General features: G+C 43.1%; 1 protein-coding gene and 1 long non-coding RNA gene across 3 annotated transcripts in view; one reads left to right on the top strand and one right to left on the bottom strand.

Annotated features, from left to right (window-relative positions):
- Nucleotides 1–926: 926 nt before the first annotated feature.
- Nucleotides 927–24,744, bottom strand: part of Hr39 (Nuclear hormone receptor FTZ-F1 beta) — a 30,027-nt gene continuing 6,209 nt past the window's right edge. For both annotated transcript variants that reach the window (XM_033379520.1, XM_033379521.1), the window contains 6 exons: nt 3,216–5,127; nt 2,806–3,150; nt 2,598–2,747; nt 1,765–1,867; nt 1,551–1,705; nt 927–1,487 (listed from right to left, as the gene is read on the bottom strand). In XM_033379520.1, the coding sequence (XP_033235411.1) occupies nt 1,404–1,487; nt 1,551–1,705; nt 1,765–1,867; nt 2,598–2,747; nt 2,806–3,150; nt 3,216–4,970 (2,592 nt within the window). In that variant the 5' untranslated portion in view covers nt 4,971–5,127 and the 3' untranslated portion in view covers nt 927–1,403. The remainder of the gene's footprint in view (nt 1,488–1,550; nt 1,706–1,764; nt 1,868–2,597; nt 2,748–2,805; nt 3,151–3,215; nt 5,128–24,744) is intronic.
- Nucleotides 12,467–12,893, top strand: LOC117183931 (uncharacterized). The gene is made up of 2 exons (XR_004469068.1): nt 12,467–12,555; nt 12,627–12,893. It is a non-coding gene; the product is annotated as an uncharacterized lncRNA (long non-coding RNA).

Raw genomic sequence — 24,744 nt, forward strand, 5'->3', positions numbered from 1 at the left:
TTTTCTCTTCTTCTTCTGGTAGACATTAAATTGGAATTACATTGGTTTCTCCTGTTCTGTTCTTTTCTTTTTTTTTTTTTCTGGTGGGTTGGGGGTCTGGAAGTACTTTTACAGTTAACATACACACACGCAGACACATAGACATATATGTACATACATATGCCGGGAGGGGCTATACATATATCTAACTAGCTAAGATATATGCAAAAATAATTAATTAATGTAGTTTTTTTATCGCTTTTATATATGTTTTAAATCCTGTTGCAGGATTTGCTTCAGCTATTTAAGTAAGGATTACACAAATAATAATAATAGCTATTAATTAATGGAGAAACTAATGCAGAATTATAATGGAAAATATAAATTTGATTTATGTAGTTATGGGGAAGGGGGGTTGGGTGGCAGGGGCGTTTGTGTGTTGATTTTTTTATGCAACATATAGCATCACTGGAATAGTCTGTTTGCCAAGCTGCAGGCCGGGCTGCGGCCTGGCATTTTTCGAGTGGTCTTTTCATCTTCAAGTATGTATATAGTTTTGTGGCCATATCTGGCTGCAGAAATATGTTTATGACATATATCCAAATATATATATGTATATACCAATAGTTTATAAGTAGACATGTGTGAAATTGCACTAAAACTAAATGCTACAACATTTAAAAATTGGACATCCAAATGGATGGACTCCATTTACATACAAATAGAGATATACATATATACTCGTACTATATATATATTTATCGAAAATTCTAGCAGCTCCTTCTCCTTCTATCAAACCAAATCGGTTTTGGCATTTTTTTGTTTTGTTTTTTTTTTGTTGTTCATTTATAAAATAGTTTTATATAAGGTTTTATGTATGTATAAAAAAAGTCGCTAGCTGCTTAAACTAAATTTAATTTGATTTTGCATTTGTTGTTTCTGCCTTTTTTGTTTTTTTGTTTTGTTTATACGTAGTAATTTTTTAAATAAATTTTCTTAGTCTTTTCATTTTCCATTGTGTGCTTTAGTTTACTCTATACATAAGTCATCGGTATATATATCATTCATATATAGCGAAAAACGTTATATAATTGTTTCTTTTCTTCTTACTGGAAACTCAAAAGCCAGCAACAGACAGGGCAACGCGCGCGGGGCGGTCCTCCCGCCCTTCCAGCACATGGCATTCATCAAACGAGTATATCAAAATATGTATAGTTCGTGTATAAAAATTTGGCAATTTTTGCGCATAGTTTCGGGTCAATGCTTGGGAGGGGTCGCGGATCGGATCCCGTCTGCGGCGACGACTGCTGTTGCGGCTTTGGGTTTTTAGGCACATGTTTTCAGAGCTTATAGGTAGAGCACTTAACCCTACAATAGATATATCTAATACTAAATATGTAAAACTTTGTCGCCGTCAACAATTGTCAATGTTCTCCGCGCAACAGCTCCATCAGCAAATTGAAGTCAGCTCCATCGCGTGTCTTGATCGTCAGCATTTCCTTGCCCAGCTGTTCGGAGGGGGTTTCATTAGATCTTTTGTACTTTTAGGGCCATTCCAAGCAAGCACTCACCTGACATGTGCGCTGCAGGTCGGGTATACGCAGCAGCAGCTCTCCAAACTTGGAAGGCGTATCCGGATAGTGGGCCAGCGTATAGGCCTGCAGGCCCTGCAATGCCTTCTCCTGGCACTCCCGCACTTTCACCGCCTCATGCAGCTCTGAGGTGTCTACATAGTGTATAGGGTATTAGATCAGGGTTTACTTGGACCTCCTCTTGGAGTCTTACCTGACTGCAGCAGCACTATCACCTTCATGGCAACATATTCGTAGCGGTCCACGCGCAGACGCCTCAAATGGTCCGTCAGATTGAGCATGCGTTCAATGCAGGTCTATAAGGAGTCAAATTTTATAATGGGGATTACTTTTATGGGTTTAATGTGACCTAAAGAAAAACTACTCATACTGGGAGAAAAGAGGGGATAAAAAGTTTAAAGAGAATTAACAAAAGAAGGTGCATTTAAATGATATTTCCTAAGACTTTTAATGATTTCGGAATCATAAAAGGAAACATTAAGAATGAAAACATCCAGAAATTGTGTGAATTTCCATAAGACTTCGTTAATAAGATGAAATGTCCGAAAATAAATAAATTAAGGAGATTACTGAATTGAAACTCTGATTGATTGAACAATAGAAAGCAAGAGCATCTCCGTGGGAGCATTTTTTGGATTAAAAGAGCTTTAATTTGGGTATAAAACGAAGCAAGACAAAATTTTATTTTTATAATGAATGGAAAATAGTTCGTACTTTAAGAAAATAAAGACTCAAGTACAAGACTGTAACGAGTATAAGAAATTCTATTTATACAATGGAAAACCCCACTAATTATTATTTAGTGATATATTGATTTTATTGTCCAAAAGTCAGTAGTGTCTCTGTTTAACTTATTTCTATGACTCATATTTCATGCTGATTATTTATATAGATTTTTTTAGGGGCTTTAGTTTATTTAAAAACCTTTCTAGATATTTTTATACCATAAAATATTCACGAAATGAAATACAACTTCCCGAAAGTAATAGCATAAATTTATTTATTTATAGTAAAACCAAAACACACCTGAAGCCCATTCGTTTTGGCCTGTGATAGTGTTATCTTTCTGCCTTGGGACATCTTTATCTCCCCGGGCGTATCAATCGAACGGAAACAGCAGGAGAAGAGCAACAGTTCGCACCACGAATTGATCAGCAAACAGATTTGATCATCGATCTGAAAAGAGTTATTATAGTGCTCCGATCTATTCCGAAAGTAGGCCACAGTTACACACCGAAATGTTCTTAAAGAGCGGCAGACTCTTGCACCATTTGACAATCTTGTAGAGACGATGATCGGCCACATTGCAGAGATGAGCAATCAGATCGGGATTGGCGTTCTCCCCGTTGGACGAGAGACCGGCACTGGCCAGCAGTGGGTTGGTCAATTGCTGCTGCTGGTGCTGATGCGGCTGTTGCTGCTGCTGCTGCTGTTGGTGGTTCTGGTGTGCCGTTGAGGCGGCAGACGATGACGATGATGACGAGGAGCTGCCACCAGAGGCAAAGGCGGACAATGGCTGATTGATGCGGGCCAGCTCTGCATCGGTGTACTGCCAAAGATGTTCAACTTCCATGATTTCCTGTAGCCAAAAAAAGGGAACCATTAATCGGGGATCATCTAAGGAAAGTCTCCTTGAAAACCCACCTGCAATAGCGTTGGAATACTGCTCGCTCTTAATGTTTTCGCCTCGGATTCCTCTGTTTTGATGGATGCTCCTCCCAGACTGGGACTCGCCGGCAGGGATGTCGACCCCGAAAAGCCATTCATCTGCTGCTGGAGTCTCTGCTGTTGATGCTGGTGCTGATGATGCTGCTGGTGCTGGTGCTGATGATTGGCCACTGAAGCTACCGCAGCGGCTGCCACCGCCTGATCCGGGCTCAAGAGCGGACTCAACATCGAATTGGGCAGCGTGTAGGAGCATTGATAGGTGGAGCGACCGCCACGGGTGCGATCCTCGCGAATGGCCTCCAGTTTCATGCCCTTCTGCAGGCACTTCTCGAACCGACAGGCAGGGCACTTTTTGCGCGTGGAAATGCTCACCTGGCAGGGTCCCCCACGGACGCACACGTAGTTCTTGCGATTCTGGACGGTGCGCTTGAAGAAACCCTTGCAGGACTCGCAGGAGAAGATGCCATAGTGGAAGCCACTGATCTTGTCCCCACAGATCGGGCAGGGGGAGTTGATCAGCTGCTGGCGGGAGATCCCGGCCGGGGAGGCAGGCAGCGAGCCCGATCCTAGCGGATCCATGGCACTGGAAGCCGAGTCCATGCTGAGATTTTGTGCCGACTCCTGGCTCGATCCACCCGTTGAGGAGGCCTCCGCTTTGAGCGGCCTGTACAGCATACCATGATGATGCACGCCGTTCCCGTAGCTGCTTCCGGCTCCTCCGTTTCCTGCCGCGGATCCGCTGCCCGGATACATGGATCCCGCCGGTGGGGCATGCCGCGCCTGAATCGGCGAGTGCGTCGGACTGAACTCCGAGCTGTAGCTGTAGCAACTGCTGTGCGAGGCGTCGCTGTTGTTGCGACTCAGCGACGGCGTGTACGGTGCATGCCGCGACGTCAGCGGCGACTGCGACGGTGAGCTGTGGGTGTAGACGGAATGTATGGCAGAGTCGGGACTGGGATTCGCTGGCAGCGGCAGGTGTCCCCCACTGTTCGACTTGTTGCGGGTCGTCAGCAGCGGGGAATTGTTGTCCCCCAGGGGGGGCTCATACTTGAGATTGATCGGATCGCTCTGGGTGGGCGCCAGCTTCAGTTTCGCGGGACCGTTGCAGCTGGACACCGGATAGGCGTTGCTTCGCGGATGATGCTGCAGCTCTCCGGCAATGTTCTCCAGCTCCGTTTTGATCGGCTGCATCGTGGGGCAGGTGGTGGACGCCGCCTGAATGGGCGTCGACGTGCTGCACACCTCACTCTTGATCACCGTCTCCGTTTCCATCAGCTCTGCCCCTCCTCCGCCACAGCTGCCTCCGTTCTCCTCGGGTTCGCTCAGTTCCCCCTCCCAGGACATGGGTCGGGGTCCGTTCTTATCCGCCGCCCGCCGGCGCACCTTCAGGTTCTCGATATTCGTGAGCTCCGCCTCGGAGTCCGACTCTTCCTCCGCGGTGTGTGGCTGCCCACTGAGGGGTATCCTCAGGCTGCCATGATTATAGTTGGCGATGACCGGCACCAGATTGCCATTCGGCGTGGGAAGCTCCTCCAATTCACATTTAATGTTCGTCACGGACACATTGTGACGCGACGGCGTCGCCGATCCTGTCGTCGTCGTCATCGTCATCGCGCTGCTGTTGCTGCTGTTGCTGCTGCTGGTGCACATGTTCACGGGTAGTTGGTAGCTGCCTGTGCCCCCCATTGGGGCACTCTGCTGCTCGGCCTTAATGCTAGACATATTCGGCATGGCTGCTGCAATTTTAATGGATTTCGGGGGGCGGTTTCCTTCCTTCCGTCCTTCCTTATCAAAATATTCTATATATCAAAAAGACTTTTGTTTCTCAATTGTGCAATTTGTAAAAATTGGAGAGATGTCGTTGATGCAGTTCCATTGTGTTGTAAAACTGCAAAAATAAAGAAAGAGAATGTTTGTTAATTTATTTACTTTATTTTATAATTAATGATAATTCTAGTTGGTTTATATTTCAGATAATTATCAGAAATCATACAGTTGGGTGTTTTTTTAAATAGCAGAAGAGTTTAATTTACTGAAATGTATTATTTTTGAACAGATTTATAGGAAAATTGTATAATATTATCAGGATTTCTCTTTAATTTCAGAACGTTTTTGTCGAGGCACACAAACAAAATTAGGGCTATATCTACTCTTTGTAATCTGTACACTCTCCATAATCCATAAGTATTCTTCTAATTTTTATCAATTCAAAGAAAACAACACAAGTTGAAACAAGTTTTTTAAGTATCAATATTAATAGTTTCAGCGGCTCTGAAATTAAATTTAGATTTAATTGCCTCATAGTTTTGGCAAAACCCCCATTTATGCTAATTAAATAAAAGGTTCTCCAACCTCTTGGCAATGAGTCATTTTCTGATTCTCCGCCCCCCCTCGAGATTTGCTTAGCAACAAGCACAAAGAGATCCACTACTTTTTTAGGATCTGTGAATAAACCCCGACGACAACAATAGGGTCAATGCTACCAATTATCCATCCACAGCTATATCCACCCACCCTGAAGCGACCTTGGCCCGAGCCCCGAGCACCGAGCCAGAGCATCCAACGAACGGGGCCACTTATGTTAATTGAGGTTATGCCGTGGCAGAGCACACGAACACTCCCATCCACAATCCCGCTATGCGAGCGCTCTCTCTCTCTCCTTCTCCCTCTCTCTTTCCCTTTTGCGTGTATTCATTCATTTCTTATCAGCAGCTCTCCCTTCTCTCTCTCTCTCTCTCTCACCCAACCATTGTTTCGCTCTCTTGTTTGGTCTCCCACTTGAACAATAGCTTAAGCAATACACAACTATGGGCAATGGGCAACGGCCAGCCCAACGAAAAATGTCAACGACCCAACAATGGGAGGGGGGCGATGGATAGGGAAGTGGAGAGCGAGATATGGAGAGGGCGCTGAAGAGCGAGGGAGATGGGAGGGCGACCAAAAAACGAAAGAGGCGCAAAAGCCGATGGAATTATAATAAATTTAAGGTACATTAACCCAACGCCGGTACGCAGCTGGGGGGGGGAGCGATCGGAGCAGTTCTTTGGACATGCTGTATGGCTTGGCAGATGGTGGAGAGGGCCAAGGGCGCGGCAACACCTGGTAACGAAGGGGTGCGGGCGGGTGCCGTACTAAGTGCAGGGGTGTAGGCAAGGGGGATTTTGGAGTTCCTATTTGAAAAAGAATTTCTGCAAAAAGCAAAAAGTCCTGGGCATGCGATAAAAAGTCTGCTTTTGGATGATTAAATCCTCCCTGAAATAAAACATTTATCCACATTTGTATGCACTTAAAGCCCCTCTCTTAACAATCTGCCTACATCCCTAACTACAAACCTTTTCAGAGGCGTATACACAATTACCGCTAAAGATGATTTTCCATTTGCACAAGAATCAATAGTTTAAGGAAATTACAGAATCCGTCGAAGAACGAACCCGTACGACCCCTAAATGGGGAAAAAAAATCTTTGTTTAGGCAAGCCATTGCATGCAAAGAAACAGACAGCGAAGGCAGAAAGAGAGAGCGGCGGCAGAGAGCGAGAGAGAGGGAGAGAGAGACCAAGATGGAGACGGAAACGGTGAGAGAAAGAACGAGTAAGAAACGACGCGCAGAACGGGCAAAGGACGACCTTCAAATAATGTTGAAATTTGTACGCAAACGACCTTGCATACAACAACAACCACGACAACGTCGGCGTCGGCGACAGCAACGGCGACGGCGACGGCGGAGACGACGACGAAGCAAAACCACGAAGAAGACGACGAAGGCAGCGCACACACATACACAAAGACGCAACACATGCGCGGACAGCAGACGAACGCCGCGGGGGAGACAAGCCGAAGAGCGGAGAGCGTGCAAAGCATGCGTCAGTTTTTTTTTGTTCTTTTTTTACACCCATTGAGAAGGTATAATGTTTTCGAGAAGATTTCGGCAGTACAGAAATGAAGCGATCTAATGGAGAGTATTGTATTCCTACTATTCCTATATACGAAGTATATAGAACTTTTGCGGGAACGAAGAAGCCAATAGGGTATCAAAAGTTCCATGCTATTCTTTCATTCTGCTGTTTTGTTCTTTTTTTTGGGTTAAGAAAGAAGAACAGAAATAATCATAGGCAGGACAGAGATAGATAGAGAGAGAGAGGCACCGAGAGAATTTAGCAGAAAAGAAAATAAACAAAAATTGTTTTATATTAAACTCTCTCTCTCTCTCTCTCTGTCTGCCTATCTTCCTCACTCAAATCAAGTATTGTTCTCAGCTGCAGTTGTGTGGGTGAGAGCGTGTGTGCTCGCAAGAGAGAGAGAGAGAGAGAGCAGAGTGGTCAGCATTTGGTTTATTGCTGATTTTCAAGTTCTTTCTTTTCGGCTGAAATATGATGGAGGGGGGACTTTGGGAGGGGGCATCGCACCGCACCGCACCGCACTCAAGGGCCGACAAATGCAGCCAAGCGATTTTTTATGATTCCTTTTCCGCCTCTACTCTACTCTTCTTCTCTTCTCGCTTGTATTCGTTCTGTTTCTGGTTTTTGTCTGGATAGAACTGTACCCACACATGCACACATGTCCCCGTATTGGAGTACGAGTGCGAGTACTTTCAGGCGGAAGTGTTATTGTTCTTGCAGTACGGCGTCGTGTCCACGTGTGTGTGTGTGTGTGTGTGTGTGCGTGTGTATCTGTGGGGGTAACGGTCCCCATGGTTGGATGGAATGCAAATTGAATGGACGACGATGTCGTTGGGTTTGGCCTTGGATGGGGCACAAAATGAAATCCGTACAATGCGGCGGACACTGAAGCTGCATTTCCCCTGGGAGACCGGACCACATTGTGTGGTACAAAATTTATCCAAAACGACAACAGGATCCCCTTAACCATTTTTGATATTTTAATGTTTCCTTCTATGTGAAACATTCCGATCTCTCTCACCTCTTGACGCGCTCTAGCTCTTTCCATCTGTCCAACACCATTTAGTTCCCAACACTATCTTGATATTTGCAACACTCCCACTTAAATTTACATGAGACCTGCCTGCGCGCGCTCGCCCGCTTATCGTTCGGCCGAGTATGAGATCAGTGTACCCTCCAGGGCATACTTTCAACTGTGCATTTTTTAGCCATGATCTAATTACGCTTACTTAATAGTTTTGTGTTCTTTTGGTGCCCGGCAATTAGCATTCCCATTCCCCCACTCCACGGACTTCTTGTAGCGCCGCCTATCGCATTACGGGCTGGGGGAGCCATGACATATTACGACAAGAACTGCATACCAAGAGATATTTCGAGTTGCTCGATTGCATTGTTGCATTGTTGCCTGTTTGCAATTTGACAAGCCCCTGAAATAAACCGAAAACGGCATACCACAGAGCCAGAACCGAGCTCTGCAGAGGGCAAGGCGGAGGCGAAGGCGAAGGCGGGCGTGGAGTTTAGTTCGGTTCAGGCCAAGAGTCTGATGACCGAGAACCCGCTCTATAGACAGACAACCGGGTTGGGCCTCGCCTCCATCCCAGAGTACGAGTACGAGTACGAGTATGTATAGTACATGACTCCGACATTGCCGTCTGTCGTTTATCGATTTTTATCAGGCTTTTGACTTTGACAGGCCATCGAAAGCAACTTCAGCGATACACAGAAAAAAAGACTCCCTCTCTCTCGCTCCGCTTTACTCCGCTCTAAGCTTTGGCAAAAAGGGGTTGACCTTCAGAGTTCTTTTTGTTTTGTTTTTCGTTCTGCGGAAATGCGCCCCCTAAAAAAAGAGTCTATCGCGCTCCCTCCTGTCTGTCTGTCTATGAGAGAGCTATCTGTGGATGGAAATCCATGTCAATAATATTCATGACATTGACATGCTTTGTGGGGCATAATGCCCAAACGACAATGCCGCACACACCCCCAGTCCCCCAGTACCCAGTACCCAGTCCCAGGGTATTTTTTTTTGTTTGGTGGTGGATTGTTCCTCGCGCTGCATGGAAGTTTTGGCTCACTGAATGGGGAACTTCGTTTCAATTATGCGTAACATGAAAGCGTAAAGAGAGAGAGAGAGAGAGAGTGGAGCTGAGTGGAGGAGGGTTTTTTCTTCGGCTTTTGGGGATATGTTTACGGTTAACGACTGCAGGCAGGCACCCCCACAAAAGGCGCAGAGGGTTGCTGATAGGGTGCTCTAATTGGGGACAAACGCATCCCCTATTGAATGGGCAAGCAAGTGCTTGGGCTCTCGGGCTATCGGGTTCAAAATTCTGATAGCTTTGGGTGTACGTGCGTGACTGGCGAAGAGGAGGTTTGTGATTAATTCCCTAGAGGATGTTTTGGGTCGAACAAAGCCGGAAGCAAAACCGTTTCATTTTGGGAAAAAGCTATGCAAGCTATGAGAATTTCCATATATTTAAACAGGATAACTGATGTTTATTATGTAGAAAGGGATCATAATTGAACCTCAAGAGTGACCTTCTTTATTGGGAGTCGCTAAAAATTTGAATAAGGGAACCTTTTTACCGAAGTATCATGGAAAATTAATATTTTTCACCACAAGAAACCTTTTAAAGATGAGGAAAGGCTGAACTTTTGCCAAGATTCTTTATAGCAATACGAAACATATTTGAAAGCAGAGCATAATATTGAACTCTTCTTGAAATTCTGTGTAAAACATTTTAGTATAATAGAAAACGAAGAGGTTCTATCTCAACTCTTTGTAAAAGTACAAGAAATCTTTGAATATTATTGGCGAATACTAGGCGAAAAACCCTCCACACTCTTTTCACTAGTGCGCCAACCCCGTCTCACTCGCTTTGCCCGCTCGCGCGGATATGAGTAAAATATCGGACGACGACGATGAACCAAAACTTTTTTACATATTGAATAGAGAAATAAAGATTTTAGTACCACAATAAACCCATGAAAATAGAAAAAAACGTTGAACTGCTAACAGAATTCTCGGGAAACTGAAGAAAATCAACCACAATTCAGTGTTAAAACCACCGAAAACCTTTAAAAATCGAAGAAAACGTTACATTTCTAGACGTAAAGCTTCAAAGATAAAAAAAAAGAAACTTCTGCCATGAAACTTGAGAATAACAAACGGAGGAACGACACCTGTGAATGCAGTTCAAATGCAATCTGGAAAAGTAATTATTTGCAAAATACCTTTCGAAAATACCTTTGCAGAATCCGCTATAAACACATATTTACATATTTACATAACTGCCGCCCCCACACCCCCAGCAACAGAGTCGCAGAAATTACTAGTGTAAATCCCATCAAATGTTGGAAGCACATTCCACGGCACAGCACACGAAAACATTATGTATAATCCTTAATGCTTGCATAACAGACAGAGAGGGGCCACCAGAAGGCCAATTTGAACAGCAGAAAATATGCAACATGCTTCCACAGGCAGAGTCAGATACAGATACAGATACAGATTCCAGATTCACTTACGAGGTGTGTGTGTTGCGCTGTGTGCCTCTAACACCTTTCGCCAATTGCAAACAAAGACACCAGACCCCAGAGCCCACAGCCCAGGCCCGATCCGGGTTATGTCTATGGCTATAACACTATAACTGGGGGATACAGAGAGGAGTAAGAGAAGCAGAAGCAGAAGCAGATACAGATACAAAGAGAAGTATGAGAGCCACAGAGACCCAGGGAAATACTATGGGAGTCCAACAATTGTAAATTGCATTACCTGGCCAAAACAGGGGGCAACACACATTTTTCCAGTGTTTTGTCTCTCTCTCCGTGAGTGTTGCGAGCATTTTGATTAATCACCTCGACCCAAACAGGCAGAGAGGGGGTGGAATGGTGGGGGGAGGGGAGAAAAGCATAGGCATGTCATTAGCATAATGTGCAACAGAAGTTGCCATATGGAAAATGGCAAACAAATTGCAAAACATTGTGCAGCACGAAAAAATACAACAACAAAAAAAAACAAAACAAAAAGCCAACAGGTTAGACATGTCATAGATACGGCACCATACAGTACAGTGCGTAATAGAAGTGTAAGGGCACGGGAATTTAAATAACCTCTGATCTAGAGGGTGAGTAATAGAAATGGATACATTTTTAAGAACTTAAAACTACTTGAAATAAAATCAATGATGTAAAAAGTGAAATCGCTCTAATTCGATCATAAATTTCCACTTTTCTTGTCTAGAATCTTTTTCCTACATTTAAGCGAATGCTTCTGTCCCTTAAACGTGTCACGCGTCGTGCAGCAACGCCACACGGTCGGTGTACAATGTTTCTGCCTGCGGTAGGCGTGTAAAAAGCTTCTTCCACAAGTAAATCAGCATTCTGCAATCATAGAAGGTCCCTGGAACCTCTAAAAATACATCTATTCAATCATAAATCATATCAATCGTATCCTTAACTCTAACACCATAATACTCTTAACCAATAAAAGGTTCGAAAACAATACATTTTCATAATTGTTTTTTCACCTATGAAACCCACCGTATCTGTACATATTTCTCTATATTCTATTCACACACGACAGCGCACATATGACATTAGCCCATAAAGACCCGGATTGAAAACTGCGTGGTCGTTGTGTTGTCAACCAATGGCCACGTTAGAGTTTCCTCCTAATGCCATTTGCGGGCATTTAAGCTATGGAAAATTATAAATTATAAAAATAATGTGTGGCGCAAATGTTATATCCCATACATACACATACATATGTATGTATGTATGAATGTTTTTTTGTATGCGCAGACATTTGAAAGAACTTGATTTTCAACAGGTGCGTCGTCAGGTCTCGTCTCTTGTCTGGCCATCGGGCATCGAGCAGCGAGCAGCGAGCATCGATATGGCCACCGTTTCGCTCGTTTTCACAGAAACCAACAGCGACAACACAGAATGAGGAAAAACCGGTAAAAGAGTGCCAAGAAGTGCACTGGAAAAACTACTTTGCAGAAGAATTCGACAGCTCTTAATGATCGCCAGTCACGTGTTAACGTTGAAATTAACGTTGTCCATCATTCGATGATTGAAAAAAGTCGTTGGTGAAACGTAGTAATTATTTCGGAGAGCGGATTTCAAGTGAATTGCCAGTCACAAGTCAACGTTGAAGGATGCAAATCAGCGGAGCTTCTTTCGATTAAGAATGAGAACAAGGAGTTAGTGAAACTTTGGAAGGAGTAACAATAGAAATTCTCTTAGAGAGTGAATCAGCTGGTGCACTTCAAATGATTGCCAGTCACATGTTAACGCTCAAAGATGAAAGACTTCTTTCTTTAAGAATGTTCACAAAAAGTTACTGGAAGGAGTAAAAATATAAACTCTCTCAGAGAGCGAATGTGATTGCCAATCACGTGTTAACGTTGAAGGATGCAGGTCAGATACCTTTTTCATTTAAGAATGGTGATAAAAAGTTATGGAAGGAGTAAAAATAGTAATTCTTTCAGAGAGCGAATCAGCTGTTGCACTTCAAGTGATTGCCAGTCACATGTAAACGTTGCCTAGTACATGACCCAACAGGAGAGAGCATCTTCCATTGAAGGATAAGAGGTGTATGTACTCTGAAAGGATCAAAGATGATTGCCAAACATGACAGTTGTGACATGATTAAGGATTATCCGTTGATTCTTAGAGATTTCCCCAATCAAATCCCCTTCTAATGGTGCTAAAAGGTGAGCTGGGGTTCTCTTATTCTGCCAGTGCATTTTTGCACAAACAATAACCAAATAAAACGAACAAGTTTTGTCGCACAGTCGCAGGCAAGAAAACCAGAAGAAAACTTTGTCAACGTCTCTCGCAAGCCGTGTCTCGAGTGTCGTGTGTGTGTTGCAGGCCAGCAAAGCCACTAAAGCCAGCAAAAGCCAGCAATCTAAGCAATCTAACGACCCAGACACACTCCACGGACTGTGCAACTGCAGCCTACTGCATGTCCCGCCCCCCCCACAGCCTGCCCCACAGCCTGCCCCACAGCCTGCCCCACAGCCTGCCCCATCGAACCAGCCACCGATCCACCTTCCAGACGGCAATTTCGGGGCGTTGCAATCCACAGGCTTCAGGTCTTCAGGTCTCTCCAGTCTTCGGTTGTCGTCTGCATAACAATTATGGGTTTACCGTTCGACAAACAGGAAATGTTACGCTTGCGCACTTTTTTTATTCTTTTTTAATTTTCCTTAAGGTTTTTTTTTTGCATTTTTAATGGCTGGAGACACTCCCTGGCAATTGCATGTGCAGAACTTTGGTATCGCCTTTTGATGTTTCCACCTCTTTTCCTGTAGTGATGCCTTCTCTTTTTCTCTGATTGTGCCTACCCTTTTCCACCAACGATCCTTCTTTTTCTACCTCTGATGGTTCCTTCTCTGTTCTTCAAACGATTCCTCCACCTCTTTGCTTGCAAAGATTCCTTTTCCTTCCCACCAAAGATTCCCCGCTTTCTCTCTGGGAATGATTCCTACTCTTTCCCTCTTGCGACGAATCTTTCTCTGTCCCTCCACTGATTCCCTGCTTTCTGTATGTCATCATTTCGTTGGGGTCTTTATCAGGTTCGCGGGGCCTTCAACCCATCGTCGGAGTTCCGATTGCGCGGCAGGCACTATCAATATCAACAAAAGATAACAAACATGAAATGGGAGAGGATCGGGAACGTGAGCGAGAGAGCGAGAGGGAACGAGGCAACAAAACACCAGACTTCTCACAAAAGTTTATTTATAAAATTTTGTTTTTGTTTTGGTCTTTTTTCTTTTGAACTTGTTTCCAGCTGTTCCTGCGATTGCCGCCGCGCCTCAAGGTCGTTTCTTCTAAATAAAAGTACAAACGATTGCGATTTTTATATAATACGACTATAAGAAAAATCAATTCCCGGATCAACAAATACTTTGCCCCACGACAGCCACTTCTCTTCAAAGTTCTATATACGATCGTAAATCACGGGGCTCTCTAGATCTTGATATCACAAACTGGTTTAAATATCGCCAATTTCTTATATAATAAACACATTTTGGCAAACTAATGGCAGACTTTTTTTAGTTTAATTAATATAAAATATGCAAAAATATAACTAAAAAAATTAATATGTAGATACGAAACAAGTTTAAAATCTCACAAGACTTTTTTTTGCAATTATCATAAAAAAAAGGTGCAAAAAAAAACCAGCATCATAGAAAAATAGTTCAGTTTTATGTTCAGTTGAGACTTTCCCATGACGAAAGATCTCGAGCTGTGGGCTTCTGGCCACCGATTTGGTCTGATGATCAGAGAGGATCTACACTGAGGGAAAGTACCCATGAGAAGAGTCTAGTTTTCGAATCTAGTCTGTAGAATTTCGTTTATCTCTAAAGAAAGATCTGAACTCTAGAAAATGTTATTATTTCTGATATGTGTGCCTCGACAGAAACGTTGGCACTGCTTTTGGCGATATTTTCTTGATTTTCTTATATATTTTTCTTGAAATCATAATTTCTTTCTTAATAGAATAACATTCCTCTTTGTAATCTACAACTAATCTCTCAAATACCTTTCCTTTTTTCCCTCCATATAAATTGTTTTCTCTTCGTTAGAGTTTTTCTTTTCAGTGTATTTGCATTGCACTTTGCCTGCCATTTGCCACGCATCAAAAAAAGCACCAGCAGCAGCACCACCAGCAAAAAGAAGGCCTGAAGAGTAGGCCTCTTAAACAGAGTCATTAAAATGTTGGTAGCTCCTCTGGGAGGCTTCTCTGCTCAGCGGCGCATGCAAAGCAGCATGCAGCCAGGCAGGCCCCCCGCACTGTCCGGCCCCTGAGACCGGAGGAGCAGTTCAGGAGCAGGTTGCTCGATTGACCAGAGAGCCAGGCCCCAAAGCTGAAAGTTACAGAAATGGCACTGGGGGAAAATAAATATGAAGATATTCGAGGGAAATATGCGAAATAATGGAATACAGAGAGGTCTTAGAGAACAATAGGAAATTCGTGTAATAATCGTTCAAAATTTAAAGAAATGGATGTCTTAGTTATTCCTGGAAAAATGGGATGTTATTTTGCATAAAGAATCTCTCTTTTTTACTGGCATTGCAACGAATAAAATTCTGTCTTAAAGCAGACTTTGAACGGATGATAGTAAAGGAGTACTGTCCGCTTAGAGATCGGCTGGGAAAATATTCATTGTTTCTTAAATTATAAATTCAAAAATCCTCAAGGAAAATGCTTGAAGACCGTCTGAAAATTTGCGTTTTTTCTGTTATTCCCTAAAAATCGACTCGAATTCCCTCCACAACTCCTGCCCAAAATCTTTCTTCCAGTGTAATCTCCGGGGCACCAGCACCTCCATGCAGACAGACCGCCCACCATCGACGCAACGCACTGGAAAGCGTCTCGCGCGTTGACTTCTTTTACTCTTTCTAAGCCCCGGACTCCAAGTTGGAATCGCTTTTAGTATTATATTTTTTTGCTCCTCTTTTTTCGATTTTGGCTTTTCTTGTTCTCTTGGAACTCGTTTCAGCAGAGCTCTGACTCTGGCTCTGGCTCCGGCTGCTGCTGCTGGGTGGGCATAATGCAGGTCTCGTTGTTGCCCCTGGGCTCTGCCTCTGCCTCTGCCTTTGCCGCTGACTGCGACTTGGACTCTTGCCTCCGACTGCAACTGCGACTGCGACTGCGAGTGCCACTTCGTCTCTGCGTGCGTTTAATTAATATCAAAAGCCAACTCGCGGCGACGCGTACGTGCAAAATACAAGTATACGGCTGTCGATGCTTACTAACAAAAACAAAAAGTGGAGAATATACTGTACAGAAAAAAAATATAATATAAAAACTGCAAGCTTGAAAAAACTGCACGCTTAAACAAGAAAAGAAGGCTAGCTGTAGGGGTTTGCAGCTGTTGGAATACCCTTCCTATAACAGTTCCTGTAATAGGGCTTCAATTTTGTTGATATTTGAAGGAAATACTTGAAACTAAAGATAAGTGAGTTTTGGTGGGTTTATCTTTAAAAATAGAAAAGAGCGGATTTTTGAGAGATTTTTTCTCATGTCAGCTATAAGATATAGTCAACCAAATTTGATATAATTTTGTTTAGATACTGAGGGGCAAGCACCTGCACCTGCGTATGAACCAACCAACCCTCGGCTCACTCGCTTCCGCAGTGAGCAAAATATCGGAAGGCTGCGACGACCCGACACTTAAAGATTAGATTTAATAGAGATTAATTTATAAAGAAACGCGCATTTTCTATAATTTATCTTTAAACACAGAAAGGGTTTTCCCCCAAAGAATTGTTTTATGACCGATTGTTCTTGTGTTATCTGTATTATATAATCTTCCTTATTCCGATTTATATGCTGTTTGCATCTAAAAGAAAGATTTGTGCAATGTTTCACTGTGACAGCCTTCATAGCTTCATAGCATTCATAGCTTAATATCCAAATATCACCATATCGATGGTTTTATTCAAGTTGTTCAAAGAGCTCGAGAAGAGCTCCTTTCTGCATGGCAAACCCTTTCATGCAACCATAATACCCTCTTCTAGAGTACCAGAAATACAAATACAAAAAAAGCCACAAAAAAAAGTCTCTGGCAAGTTGTTTTGGGACAAGGTTGTTGCCGATCGAATGCAGCTGAGTGGCGTGTTGCTGGTTGGCTTTTGTTGCTGTTGCTGTTGTTGTTGCAGTTGCTGTTGTGTTAACTGCAATTTGGTTGCATGCGTGTTGGCATTCGGCTTTTGGCCAAGTTAGATGGCAGACTATTGGTTAGTTTTGGTTCGTTTCGATTCTGGCATGGCTTTGGCTTTGGCTCGGAGTCTTGGAGTTGATCAAACTGTTTTTGGCAGGTTGCAATTTATTAAGTGTTATTGTGTAATCGATAAACTGGAACGATTGCCTCGGATTGCAACTGATCCGAACGCCGAGGCGAGCTAGACGAATAATTAACCAAGAATTGGGCACTTTGAAAGTTCTTTTCGGCAGATATAAATGACGTTTAGTGGGCAACACAGGGGAATGTTAGGTTGAGAGAGTTCTATGCGGTTGTAGATCAATGAAGATCTTTGATAAGGAAAGTTGAGGGAGTGTAGAGGTTCTCAAGCATTTATAGCTTTTTTCGTAAGCCTTTCAATCGAAAAAGAGAGAGAAATGGCATCTCAATCATTGAGAGAAAGCAAGACAACTACATATCCATAGAAACTGTTAGGTTAGGCATTTCTTTCGGGGCAGAAAGAAAGAAGGAGACAACTCTATATTGCTTAAAAGATTGAGCATCCAGTCTCTTCTCAAAATATTACTGAAATCAAAGTAGAGAGACACAGAAATCTCTATCGACACTCCAAAAAGGACGGAGGGACGACTATTTATCAAATACAATATCCGAATCGATAGAGAAAGAGAAGCAAAAGCAAAACTCTCTATATCCACAAATACTGTTAATTTCCATCCACAAAACCAAGTACCGTTGCTCCATTTGCCTTGGCCCTGTGCCCAAATGCACTTCTCTCTCGCTCTCTTATCTATTTGCTGGGCTCACTGTCCCCCTCTCTCGCTCTAGTAAGCTCTCTCTTGCTCCTTTGTACACGGCTGGGATGGTCTCTCTCGCTTTGTCAACAGCTGCATGGCGGCGCACGGTGCTCCCCAAACTTCTTCTGCTGTCGTGTGCATCTGTTCCTCTCTCTCTCGCTCTAGCCCAGCATGTGTCTCTTTCTCGCTTTGTCGCTGCGAGTGCATTTCCAGCTGCTCCTCTTTTTTCCACTTCGTTTTTTTTTCCACTTTACTATTACATTTTTCGGGCAAGGTCATCAGCGAGACAAAGTCAATGGCCGCCAATGACCTCTTCTTCGGCTGTCTCGCTCGCTTGCGCTGTCTCTGTCTCGCTCTCTCTTTCGCTTTGGCCTGTTCTTCAGCTCCTCTGCTTTCTCGTGCTTCTTCGGCGTCGTCGCCGTCGTGGACTCTTGCTGCCGCCTCATTTTACAACTTGTTCTTGGCATTGGCCACACACCAGAAGGAGAAGAAAAAGCAGAGGCAGCAGCAGTAGAAGGGGGAGTACCATATATACATAGGTGTGGCGGAAAGAGGGGCGGCAAGGTGTGCGGTGGGAGAGAGGTACACTTCTTGTAGGTGTGTGGCGGGGTAGGTGCGTGAAGAGCGGCGGTAAGCAAAGCCAGTCAGCATGACGTGTTACTTTTTATTGTTGTTGCTGCTGCTGCCGATGTTCTTTATGCTGGCTCGCTCTCTCTCTCTCGCTCTCTTTCACTTGAATTTCTCTTTTGTAGTTTCCTCTTTATTTGCTTTTGTTTGAGAGTTGGTCTCTTGATACCCTTCAAGGGTATGGTGATGGGTATGATTCGCATTCGTTAAGGAAGGAAGCATTTTTAACCTTATAAATAATAGAATATTATATTATCAAAGGGATAGTCATAAAAGATCAAAGTTATATGCTCATTTGTTGGGAGAAACATTTATTAGTTTCTGAAAATATTTATATGCCACAACTTTCTTCCTCTTCTTAACTTTATTCAAATCTTAGGACCATGTAATAATGCTAAAGGGTATCCATCAGTTCGACACTTCCTGTCCAGCCTTTCCTTCTTGTTTTTTTTTATGACTTGGCAACAAGTCTTTGTCGTTTCTTCGTATACTTCTTCTGCTGCTCCTGGTTCTCCTGCTGCTGCTTCTTCTTCTTCTTATGCTGCTGTGTCTTCTTCCTTACTCCCTCTTCTTCTTCTTTAGTTCTGCCAATGTTTGAACGTCTTTGGCCTTTCTTTTGTCAGCTCCTCCTCTCCCCATATATTGCTCTTTGTGTGTCTTCCCTCCTACCCACCGCTTCTCTTCACTTCTCTTCGCTTCGCTTCTTTCTCTTCTTTCTGTGTTTTAGTTTAGTTATTCTTTATGTCTTTGCTGCCTGCCTCTGTTGTCCCGCAAATGTGTCCAATGATCTCTTTCGTTCTTTGAGCCGATTTTTATTGTCTTTTGTTGTCGTTGCCCCGTTCGTTCTTCTCTGAAGTGGAGTTCTACAACCTCCGGCCATGGACATGGGCATCCACATCCATCCACCGAACCAGCCATCCTCCTCTCCCTCTCCATCTCTGCCTCCTCGCCTTCCACTACTTTTTTTCTTCTTTTCTTTATAAATTGCGCCTGTCAATTGTCATTGTCACCCGATGGCGCTGGCTGTTTCCCAAAGTTTGACAACTCTGTTCGACAATTGATGGCAGAGTTGCACAGGTGGTTGCTTTTCGATTGGAAGAAATACTGCTCTCCCTGTAATAAATATCCGATTTGGTTGATTTTTACAGAATTTATCAATAATGGGTGCGTCTACAACTATTCAAAGTTTCAGCTGGATATCTTTTAAATAGTGGCTATCACAGCTTTTATCCCGTTTGTGGGTTTGGATGGAACTTTTGGAAAAGCGCAAAACACAAATAATATTGGTAATAAACACAGAAATCTTTATGAAAAGTTTGATTACTGTACCTCTCTTAGTCCCTGAGATCTAGGTGTTCTTTAGGAGGTTCTTCACCATCTTTCCACATTTCCAAGCCCCCACTCAACGACGACTCTGCTTCATATCCCCAGCCAGAAATAAATGTATTTATGCACATACATACATATATGTACATATGTACATGGCGATGAGACGCCATAATAAGCAACGCTTCAAAATATATGTTTTCTCAGGTCCTAAATTAAACGAATGTCCTTCAAAACGGGCCACCACTCCATCACATTAAAGATCGCCAACAAAAGGCATTGCCAGACGGGCAGAGAACAGCAGAGCAGAAGGAAAGACGAAGCGAACAGAGAGAATCGCAGGGCTCTCGCCTTTAATCAAAACAAATCCAATTCGTGGATAGAAGAGAATCCTCGTGTGCAGGGGGGGCACGCCGTACCAGACAATGCCATAAAAAAGGGCACAGAAGTGTGGCAACGCGCGAAAACTCAACAAAACACACGGGGAGGAACGAACGACAGGTATACGAGGAGGCACACACAGACACAGACAGAGGGAGAGACACAGCCAGAGAGACGCTTAAAGGAGCGTTTCGTACATAATTTCAAGGATTTATGTCTTATTCAGGCGCTTTTAGACCCGAACCGAACCGAACCGAACCCGAAGTAGGGGCTCACAGATGCGTATTAAGGTCCGAAAAAAGGAGAACGACAAGCCTGTTTTTACTTTTTGAGCGGTTTGTTTTGATCTTCATTGTGTATAAACGAGTCGTTTTTGCGTTCGCTTGAGGTCTGGAGGTCAAGCTAAATGAATATGACTGCAAGTCTAAAGAGGGGATAATTGAAGTGATTTACTTTCCAGTCAAAGCAGTGGACGTTGCTGATTAAAATTGAGACTCTGATTTGTAAGATGTAAATAAAAAATAGCTCTGTAAATATAACTTTTAAAAGGAGATCAGTAGTTTCTGTATGGAATAATTACTCATAAAATTAAAGCTCTTTAGGTCTCGATGTCTATGAAATTCTGTACAATAAATTCTGTAGTAGGTCCAGGAATAGCCTGTCTTTCGGGGAAACTTTCTCCGTACATCTGCCACGTTTTTTGATTAATTTCATCATCGTTTTGTATGAGCTCATTTTCGGCATTTCATTATTTATGATCTACCATTAAAATCTTTATCAAAATAAGTAGCACTCTGAATGGAACTAGAAAGGTTTCACAGCCTTCTCCCCCGTGGAACAGGTGTTTATCAAATAATTTTGTTGACTTATCTCTCGAAATGTTTGCTCGATTTAGCCGGCACTCGAGTATTACCCAGACACACATCCACAAATCACGAGACTCTCTGGCTAACAAGATTCCCCAGACCAAAAGAAACACGACAGAAACGACAGATAAATCAAGCGGAATATCTATTACATTATAGATACCTTCGGAGCTTGAGCGCACAAAATATAATGATTCATTGGGCCCGAAAACGTGGCCGAGGGGCAGGCACACACATAGAGAATTCTATTTTATATACAGCGACATTTCAAGGTCGTTGCTTGACTTTCCTATAGAGAGGGAGAGGGAGGGAGGTAGGAATATTCTTTGTACCCGCGACGTTACGAGTGCGCGCGAGTCCAACCACAGACCCGGGGGAGAATCGCTCTTTGCTTCTTTTTTTCTTCGTATTTTTTGCGATTCTCGAGTGTATTTCCTGTTTGAAATGTGCTAATTATACCCGATACTCAAAATGAGTATTGGGGTATATTAGATTTGTGGTAAAAGTGGATGTGTGTAACGTCCAGAAGGAATCGTTTCCGACCCCATAAAGTATATATATTCTTGATCAGCATCAATAGCCGAGTCGATTGAGCCATGTCTGTCTGTCCGTCTGTCCGTCTGTCCGTCTGTCCGTCCGTCCGTCTGTCCGTCTGTCCGTCTGTCCGTCTGTCCGTCCCCTTCAGCGCCTAATGCTCAAAGACTATAAGAGCTAGAGCAACGATGTTTTGGATCCAGACTTCTGTGATATGTCACTGCTCCAAAAATATTTCAAAACTTTGCCCCGCCCACTTCCGCCCCCACAAAGGACGAAAATCTGTGGCATCCACAATTTTAAAGATAAGATAAAACCAAAAACGCAGAATCGTAGAGAATGACCATATCTTTTAGACTGCAGAATCTGAATCGGATTTCATTTCATTTTTCTCGCCCTGTCTCTCTCTAACACACACGTAGCATAGGCGGCTTTGCTTAGAGTAAAACATTAGCGCCAAGATCTGAGAGACTATAAAAGCTAGAGCAACCAAATTTGGTATCCACACTCCTAATATATCGGACCAAGACGAGTTTGTTTCAAAATTTCGCCACACCCCCTTCCGCCCCCGCAAAGGATGCAAATCTGGGGATATTCAAAAATCTCAGAGACTATTAAGGCTGGAGTAACCAAATTTAGTAAACGCACTCCAGTTAGATCTCACTATAAAACGTATATCTCAAAATTTCGCCCCACCCCCTTCCGCCCACACAAAGAACGAAAATCTGTTGCATCCACAATATTGCACATTCGAGAAAACTAGAAACGCAGAATCATAGAGAACGACCATATGTATCAGATTGCTGAATCTGGATCAGATCAGATCATTTTTATAGCGAAAGGAAACAAATCAATTTGCACTGGCTACGCAGCGCCCGACGTCACGCTCAGACTGATTTTCTGTCTCTCTCGCACGCACTCTTTGTCGTGTCGATTAATATAAGCGGCGTCTGCCGGAGGAGAGCCATACTGACTTAGTATCGGGTATAACTGTAGAGTTGCGGTGTCCGCAGGAACTCACAACGTTCCCCCTCGTTTCTTTTATATATACAATACTCAAATTCTGATTATTATTTCTTTCGTTTGTACGCTTTCTGTTGAAATTATATGCCCCCCGATAGAGATGTTGTGTCTTGCGGGAGAGAGATTGAATGGATATAATAAATAACCGGGCGTTGTCAACCTGTTCCGCGTGTCTTGACGGGGTTCTACATACGACTATGTATGTATTGACTGATTAGGAAAATTTTGGATTTCAAATTCTGTGGTGTCTTTTTCCTTTTTTCTTACCTCTCATTTTTTTTAATTGGAGGTATTTCGAGATAGAATATGGGACTGTTCCACAGAACTAGAACTACAAAAAGATGATTCCTTGTCCAAAAATAGTGACCCAATGGGCAAATTACAGTCCTCCATATAGCGAATCTCAAGGGGAATTCGTTATACGGAAAATCGTACTATAGATTTTTGCAGAATTATAGCATTGCAGTGTTCTGTTTTATAGAAAAATTCGCTGTATGGAAGTTCATAATAACTGTGACAATACTTTCGTCTAAATATTATAATTTTATAGAAAATATTGGAATATTAGTAGTTCTGTTATTATTTATTGATAGAGACAAAAAGAACAGAAAATCACTCATACAACTGCGTTTGTTTTTTGTTCCAATATTTAAAAGGAACTGAATCAAATGCTCTGTAATATCGGTCCAAATTTGATTCAGTATCATATCCTGGCTTAAAATTGATAGATCTTAAAGAAGTCATTGCTCTGTGAGAATGTATCGTAGCTTCATAAAACCTAAAGAATACTCCAACTATTTTCATGCCCATTCCCCCCACCAGAAATCGTTTAATAAACCTACTTCCAATCAGCGATCAACAGGCTATCAACACTAGTCATCTTACAACACACCCACCGCATTAATAACTCGCGAGTTCCCTTTTGGCCGCAGTGGCAGTGGCAGTGGCCAACGGCCGACGGGCAGCGGGCAGCCATCAACAGCTACGGCCCTTGTGTCAGTCACTCCGTCAATTAACGAGAAAACCAGCTCACAGAACCCCCAAAGTTGTGTTTTCTTGTTTTTATTTATTTATAACACTTGAAGGTCAGCTAATAAATCCCACAAAAACCACGCTTAAAGGAGCTACGCTTTCAGATAATCAGGAGGGGGGCAAGGGGAGCAGGAGGGGATCAAAATTTATGACCATTAGCGGATTTAATTTATGCAAAGAATGAAAAGAATAACTTTGATGATGAATAAGAGAGAACACGCAGAAGATGCAGAACACAAGCAAAGCCGATAAAAATCTCATCAAATTAAGGCAAAACGATAAAAATTGATTGGGCGCATGGGGCTCCACTTCAACTCCACTCCAGACGCACCGAAACGCTTTACAAGGTTTCCCCTTGGTGTCAGATCTAGTTTCAGCTTCAGCTCCAGCTCCAGTACCAGCTCCAGGTCTAGTCTCGAAATTTGAGCTTCAGATACAACCTCATCTACAATACATCTATGAGGACCGACTTGAAAGATCATTTTATAGGAAATATAATAGCTACAGGTGATATTTCGAATGTGGAATAAACAGAGAAACTGTTTATTTGATGTTTACTGAGCAGAACATATTGTATTTCGAAAGAGAAGCAGTTTTCAATGCTCTCAAAGAAAATTGAGTTTGGTTTGAAATCTTTTGCTCTAAAACTACTTAATCAGGATGATTTTTTAAAGAAAATTATCAAAAAGCATTATAAATAAATCTACAAAAAATCAGTCGCGTATCTTTTGAATTGTGGATGCTACAACGAATGTAAAAAGATAGTTTTTTCCCAAAACTTGATCATCATTGAGCTCAGAGAAGAGTCTACTTCCCAGCTCTTAAAGTTTTCCAGATCAAGGGGTTCCTATGGATTCCGAACAATAATATGCTTCATGGAAGGTTTTCCTTTACCTTCACTCATGGGATATACCTTTCTTATAGAGGGTATTCCTAAAAGCATTTTAGAGACCTATTCTAATGCTTCGCTAAAGCTAAGGCTGGGCCTCTGATCTCTCCCAAGAGCCAGGGGGAAACATTGAACTGGGACTCTCCCTTCTTCTGCCTTGTTCTTTTGCATCTTCTTCTGCGTGTGCTTCTGCTGATATTTATGATTCTCCTCCTCCGTTCTTCCTTCGCCCGTTCGTCGTCGGATGACTAATCACTCGAAAATTGCCGCCAGCTATCGGAATCAGCCTCTGCGACTGCGAGACGCTGGAGACTTTGGGCTCCAGTTTGGATTTTTGCTTTGGTTTCGGTCCTCTCTTTTGGGCTGGTGGTTCGGTTGATTGGTTCCACTCCGTCCACCCATGCACTCCCTGCTCC

The sequence above is a fragment of the Drosophila pseudoobscura genome, chromosome 4 (assembly GCF_009870125.1).
Source record: "Drosophila pseudoobscura strain MV-25-SWS-2005 chromosome 4, UCI_Dpse_MV25, whole genome shotgun sequence".
Lineage (NCBI taxonomy): Eukaryota > Metazoa > Arthropoda > Insecta > Diptera > Drosophilidae > Drosophila > Drosophila pseudoobscura.